Source organism: Chrysochloris asiatica, unplaced genomic scaffold, assembly GCF_000296735.1.
Source record: "Chrysochloris asiatica unplaced genomic scaffold, ChrAsi1.0 scaffold01353, whole genome shotgun sequence".
Taxonomy (NCBI): Eukaryota; Metazoa; Chordata; class Mammalia; order Afrosoricida; family Chrysochloridae; genus Chrysochloris; species Chrysochloris asiatica.
The window spans coordinates 12,698-20,190 of NW_006409871.1; the positions used below are offsets into that span (position 1 = coordinate 12,698).

Below are 7,493 nucleotides of genomic sequence, written 5' to 3' on the forward strand. Positions count from 1 at the left end.
AGATAATGAGGAGCTTTGGATATTGAGCCTTCGGGGAAAAATAGCCTGACATCTGTTAAGAGCCCTTACCCTGTGAGAAGGTAGAGCACATGACCTTTTTCCCAGAGGTGACCCGTTTTGCACAGAAACCTAGTGGTTTACACAGAACCTCAGTCTTTTCAGAGGATAGAACTTTTGTCTTCTACATCCAGAGCAGATGTCAGCATCATTCCTCAGCGATGCCAGCCAGGTAACTAAGCCCTGTAGTTAACACTTGGAAAGGATGGCAGGTTTTAACTACAGGTATGTATAGGAGACAGGTGCACAGTAAAAGAGTACATGCAGGACATGATTGAGTCAATACTCCTATTAGAATATGTTTTGTTTTGTTTTGTTTTTCTGTCTATCAATTTACTTATATCTTTGTAAAACTTCTCACTTAGCTAGTTTCTTGCTCTATCTCTAAAATCACAAAAATGTTTGGTCTAACCCTTGTCAAACATGATCAATGTGACAAAATTCTCTGACATTTACTTGCATTTTCTGATTGTGGTGGTAAAATGAGATTTTCCAGATTCATCATATCTTCTTGATTCTTAGTATATATCTGAATTATCTCTGCTACCTGGCTCTGATCTCTGGGGAAGAAACTGGAGTCCCAGATTGTTTCAACAGGACATCTGCTAAGTCTACCTATGTCTATACTCAAAAAAATGACTAAATATTTTAAATAAGCATAAAAGCACAAATGGTATAATAAAAATTAAATGATTCTATCCTCTTCTTTTCCAGAATAAATACTGGTTGACACTGCATAATAAGCTTTAGGGCTTTTTCTTCTCTTTTTAAAAACAAACAAATAATATTAATAAAGAAGGTAATTATTTTATCATCAACTGAATTTCTCTTCTTCCTTCCTGAAGATAATATCTATCTCCTGTGGTGATACTGAAGCTGGTGGTGCTGGTACCACACATTTGATTGTCTTGTCATCTCATCTGTCCATCAGGTTCATCAATATAGAGCTTGGAAACCAAACAGATGCTTCAAAATGGATTCTCCTGGGATTGACAGAGGATCCAGAACTGCAGTCCCTGATCTTTAGCCTGTTCTTCATCATATACCTGGCCACTGTCCTTGGAAACATGCTCATTATCCTGGCTGTCAGCTGTGACTCACACCTGCACACACCTATGTACTTCTTTCTCTCCAATCTGTCCTTTACTGATATCTGTTTGAGCACAACCACCATCCCAAAGATGCTGGTGAACATCCAGACACAGAATCAGAGCATCACTTACACAGGCTGCCTCAACCAGATATTCTTTGTCCTGGTTTTTACTGGTTTTGAAAATTTTCTTCTAGCAGCAATGGCCTATGACCGCTATGTGGCCATTTGTCACCCACTGATGTACACGGTCATCATGAACCACTACTTCTGTGGCCTGCTAATTCTACTTTCTTTGTTCATTAGCGTGGTGGTTGCCCTAATCCACAGTCTGATGGTTTTCAATCTGTCTTTCTGTATGAACCCGAAAATCCCTCAGTTCTTCTGTGACCTTGCTCAGATCCTCAAGCTTGCCTGTTCCAGTACCCTCATCAACAACATCCTGATATATGTTTTGGCTTGCATATTAGCTGGTGTTCCTCTTTCTGGAATCATATTCTCTTATACTAGGATTATCTCCTCTGTTTTGAGAATAGCATCAACTAGTGGAAAGTATAAAGCTTTTTCCACATGTGGGTCACACCTCTCAGTTGTTTCTTTATTCTATGGGACGTCTTTTGGTGTGTATATCAGTTCTTTGTTTACAAACTCTTCCAGAAAGACAGCAATAGCCTCAGTGATGTACCTTGTTGTCCCTCAAATAATGAATCCTTTTATCTACAGCCTAAGAAATAGAGACATCAAGATAAGCTTGAAAAAACGAATTGAAAAGATGTTTTTTTTTAGATTGTGTTATCTTTCAGAATTCACTAATTATTAAGACTTGGCATTGTTAATCTTTGCCTGTATTTCAGCAACAGCATCAATCATACTCATTTCCATTATTTATGAAATGGCAATGTTGTATTTTCTCAATTATATTTGGTGTTTATAAGATATTTGAGCATTGTCAGTGAAGAAAGCTTCAGTAATAATACAAGAATCTTAGATACTGATAGTCTCAAAAATAAACATCTTTCATTGGAAGGACTTTGTACAAAGATAATGTACAGAAACACAACACTAGTCCTGTGTGTGATGGCTTCATCCTAGACCTAATTTCCTTCATGGTCTCAAGATTGCAGTAGCATATGGAAATATAATATTACACATAATATCCAAAGAGAGATAGCATTGTCTTTCCTGAGCGTATTGTAAAAAGATTTCTTGATGGACACATCAGAAGATATGCCTCCTGTAGTGGTTTAGGTGGTGCTTCTAGAATTGTATTTTCATGTCTCAATTTTTGATACCTATGAATATTACTCATATGATAAAAGGTAAAATATTACCTTACTTGTAAAGTGGGTCTTTCCATAGAAGTTTACACCTGGAGTATCCTAGCATCCTAATTGCAATTACATTCTTATAATATAGACAAAGCAAACTCACAGAGAAGCTCTGGTAGTGTAGTGGTTACGAATCAGGCTGCAAACCGCAAGGTCAGCAGTTCGAAACTACCAGCTGTTCCGCAGGAGAAAGATGAGGCTTTCTGCTCCTGTAAAGATTTACATCCTCGGAAACCCTGTACAGGGTCGCTATGAGTTGAAACCGACTTCACGGCACATAAAAACAGCATCCTAGCATCCTAACTGCAATTACATTCTTATAATATAGACAAAGCAAAAGGCACAGAAAACTCTTGGAGGCAATAAAACACCAAAGGGAAACACTGAGAACATAAATTCACAGGCCAAGAAAACTCTGGAGTCACTATATTCTTCATAAAGCTGGAGGAGGTAATGAATGCATTCTTTGCTCAAAGACTTCTAAAGTAGTACATTCCTGTTGATGCCTTGGTTTCTGACGTATGATCTTCAGAACTATGAAATAATAAATTTCTCCTTTAACACAACCAAGTTTTGTTGTTGCTTTTAGCGGCAGCCAAAAGAAAACACTGCTCTTTCCCTTCACCAATGAAAGTAGAATAATATAGCCCACCACAACCTTTTTAAATGCTTTTTTTTAAATTGTGAATTTAGTGAAGTTATAGTGAGCACCTCATCAGTTTTGCATTCAACAAATCATACAGTTCATTTCATCTCAATTATTGTAATTCCCTCTTCACTTGGTTTCTTGTTGACATTTTCCTTCTTTCCCAAGACTTTGGATTTTATCCTGAGGTAAAAGCTGCCCTTTTGATCTTAGTGATTATCCATTACAAGGGGTGTGTGTCTCACTAGTCTTGTTGCCCCACCCTATGTATCCATATATTATTGGGGTAGAAATTGAGCCATGAGGGTGAGTTCAAATTTAGACCTGAAGGGAAATCAGGTGCCATCAAATTCTTCTCATCTCAGAGTCATGGCGACTGATGTCCATATGGTCCATTAATCCATGGGGCTAATTGTTTCCTAGTGTCTTCAATTTTCATCACTCTTCTTTCCTTTGGACAGGGAGAGACCACTAGTTGTATCTTAGATGGCTGCTCATGAGCTTTTAGCCTCCCAGCTTCTACTCACCAAAGAAGGATGTAGACCATTGTCTTTTTGAACTATGCATATAACCCTTTTTAATCTTAAACAGACCATCATAGTTATAATTTCATTGGGAAGTAAACTGTCTTCACTGCAAATACTTAGTACATGCCTGCTACATAATAAATATCAGTGTTGGTAGCACAGTGGCTCTGTAGGATAAGTTCTGGTCTGTACAAGGTCAGTGATTTGAGACCACCAGATTATCCATAGGAGAAAGATGCAGCTTTCTGTTCCTGCAAAGTTTTACAACCTCAGAAACCTTACACAAGGTTGCTATGAGTCAAAACTGACTGGACAGCACTTAACAACAACAACAGTATCATTGTGCTTCATTTTGTTCTATGCCAATATTACTAATTAAAGCAATCCTTTTGGTCTCACATAATTTTGCACTTAGATAAGCAATCATATTTGCTTGCTTTTATTTTAACATCTATCACAGACAACAGTTTAATTATACAGTTAAATGAATAACCATGCGTAAACAGTACAAGTTGGTAATCTTTTTGGACACATTATTATTCTTGATTTATTAAAAAAAAATAGATGTGAATTTCACATTTCTCTTCAATCACCTACTTTTGCTGTACTTCTTACTGTTCTCTGGCAGAGTCTACACAAAGACACGTAGTGGAGTAAAATTAATTGAATTGTTGGAATCTTAGATTATTGTCTATAGTCTTAGTCCTCTCACTGAAAGTTTTTCCAATGTCTCTTTAAGAGGGATTTTTTTCTATGAATAAGGACTTTATTTTGCAGAGAACATATGGAAAGGTAAGCAGGAAGGAGAAAATGTCAATTGGTAGATTAGGGAGATGACTTTTCCCACAAGTACATAAAAGGTACAGTATATGCCAGAATATTGTCTGTAAGTGTGAAGGTGACAACAAAGAGAATGCTGGAAAAGTTCATCAAAGGGAGCAGAAAAGAACATGGAGATACCAAAACTCTCATCCACTGATGATGGGATTTTAAAATAGGAGCAAACTGTATGACACTTTCTTAAAAATAGAAATAGAATCACCATATTATCTAGCAATCCCACTACTGGGTTTATACCCTACAGAGACAAAAAATGTCTTGACACAAACCTGTTAATTGCAGCACTATTTATAATACCAAAAAGATGAAGACAATCTAAAGGGCCATTAACAGATGAATGAATCAATAGACAAGGGTACATTCAGCAAATAAAATGCTACAGTTAAACGTGATAATTAAACTCATGTACCAACTTGGTAGAACCAGTATTCACAGAGGTTTGGATGTTAAGATGTAGACATCCACCATGATGAGATCTAATGTAATATAATCGTGACCATGATGAGATCTGTTAGACAACATCTATCAACTAACTGAAAAGGAGATCTCTTAGGGGAATGGCCTCATGCTAATACATTTGTACATTAGAGGAAGCTTGTTTGCTTCTTGCTCAGTGTAGATCCAGCATCTGATCATCATCTGACCTCTACTTCTTTGGACATGTGTCAGTGGTCTCTGTTATTGCCTACCTAAACTTGAAGTCCTCAGCAGCTTGCCATCTTTCCTAATGGTATCCAATCAATTTGCATCTGCAGACAGATACATGCCATATTTTCTGTTGGTCTTTGTATTGTAGTTAATGTAGGAACATTAGTCAGCAGAAGCATCCAGCCTCACATCTGACCCACATTTTTGTCATCAGCTTCCAAAACAATGTGAGCCATTTCCACATGATAAACCTCTCTGTATATGTTTTTGATATTAGGTACCATTGAATCAGTACTGACCCATAGTGACCCTACGCACAGCAGTACGAAACAATGCCTGATCCTGGGGCAACTTCACTACTGTTGGCACACTTGAGTCCATCGATACTACCAATTGGCTAATCCATCTCGTCAGGGGTCTTCCTTTTTTTCTCTGACCATCCACCTTACCAAACATGGTATCCTACTTCAGTGACTGGTCCTTCCAGAAAATATGGCTGAAGTTTGAGAGATGGAGTTTGGCCATCAAGGAGCACCCTGGCTGCACTTTTTCCAACACAGATTTATTGGTTCTTTTGGCAGCCTATGGCACTTTCAATATTCTCCTCCAACACCATATCTCAAAGTCATCAATTCTTCTATGGTCTTCCTTATTCACTGTCTGGCTTTTGCATATATATGGGGTTATTGAAAATACCATGGCTTGGATCAAGCACACCTGAGTGTTCAAGCTGACATCTTTGCATTTCAACATTTTAGAAAGTTCTTGTGAAGCAGATTACCCTAATGTAATACGTCGTCTGCTTTCTTGACTGCAGCTTCCATGAGAGTGGAGAGTTGATCAGGAGAATGAAGTCCTTGACAACTTAAATCTTTTCTCCATTGATAAGAATGTTGTTTATTGGTCCAGTGGTGAGATGTTTTTTTTTTCTTTATATTGAGATGTAATCCATACTGAAGATGGGCTCTTTGATCTCCATCAGTAAATGTTTTAAGTTCTCTTCACTTTTAGTAAGTGAAGTTGTATCATGTGTATATTGCAGGTTGTTTATGAGTCTTCCTCCAATCCTGATGCAATATTTTCTTCATATAACATGGCTTCTTTGCCAATTCCTTGGAGTTCCTCCGTAGGTATCATTGGCTCTTGATCATATGCTATGTCTTGAAATGGTTGAACATTAACCATTTCCTTTTGGTACAGTGACTCTGTGTATTTCTTCCATCTTCTCTTAATGTTTTCTGCATCATTCAATAATTTTCCCAGAGAATCTTTCAATAACAAAAGTTGAGGCTTGAGTTTTTTCTTGAGTTCCTCCAGCTTGAGAAATGCTGAATGTGTTCTTCCTTTTTGGTTTTCGAACTGCAGATCTTTGCACATTTTATTGCAATATTTGGCTTTATCTTCTCGAGCTGATCTTTGAAATGTTCTGTGCCGCTCTTGGACTTCCTCATATTTCCATTGGCTTTAGCAGCTCAGTCCTGGAGAGCAAGTTTCTCTGTCTATTCTGATATCCATTTTGACCTTTTCCTTTTTTCTTGTCTTTTCATTGACTTTTTGCTTTCTCCATGTATGATGTTCTTAATATTTTCCCACAACTCCTCTGGTCTTCAATTTTTACTGTTTAAAGTATCAAATCTGTACTTCAGAAGATCTCTAAATTCGGGTGGGAAATATTAGACGTCCTATTTTTGCTCTCATGGACTTGTTTTCATTTTCTTCAGCTTCAGTTTGAATTTGCATATGAGAAATGGATGGTTTGTTCCGCAGTCTGCCCCTGGCCTTGTTTTCACTGATGATATGGAACTTTTCCGTTGTCTCTTTCACAGAAGTAGTCAATTTGATTTCTATGTAGTCAATCTTGTGAGGTCCATGTGTATAGCTGTCTCTTATGTGGTCTAAGTATTTGAAATGAACAAATCATTGGTTTTGCAGAATTGTATCATGCATTCTCCAGCATCATTTCTGTCACCAAGGCCATATTTTTCAACTACTGATCTTTCTTCTTTACTCTCAACCTTTGCGTTCCAATCACCAGTAATGATCAATACATCTTGATTGCATGTCTGATCCATTTCAGATTGAAGAAGTTGATAGAATTATTCTATTTCATCCACACTGGCTTTAGTGGTTGGTTCATAAATTTGAACAATAGTAGTGTTAAATGGACTTCTTGTACACGCTTGGATATTGTCCTATCACAGACAGTGTTTTACCTCATTACTGATCTGGATATGTTCTTTTTGATGGTGTATGCAACACCATTCGTCTGCAATTTGCTGTTCTCAGCATAGTAAACCAAGTGGCTGTCAGATTCAAAATGGCCAATACCAGTCCATTTCAGCTCACTAATGCCTAAG

General features: G+C 37.5%; 1 protein-coding gene across 1 annotated transcript; it reads left to right on the top strand.

The window, feature by feature from the left end:
- The first annotated feature begins 89 nt into the window (after positions 1 to 89).
- Positions 90 to 1,967, top strand: LOC102815198 (olfactory receptor 7G2-like). The gene is made up of 2 exons (XM_006878042.1): positions 90 to 229; positions 989 to 1,967. The coding sequence occupies exons 1-2, from the start codon at positions 90 to 92 to the stop codon at positions 1,965 to 1,967; spliced, it is 1,119 nt and encodes a 372-aa protein (XP_006878104.1).
- Positions 1,968 to 7,493: the final 5,526 nt, after the last annotated feature.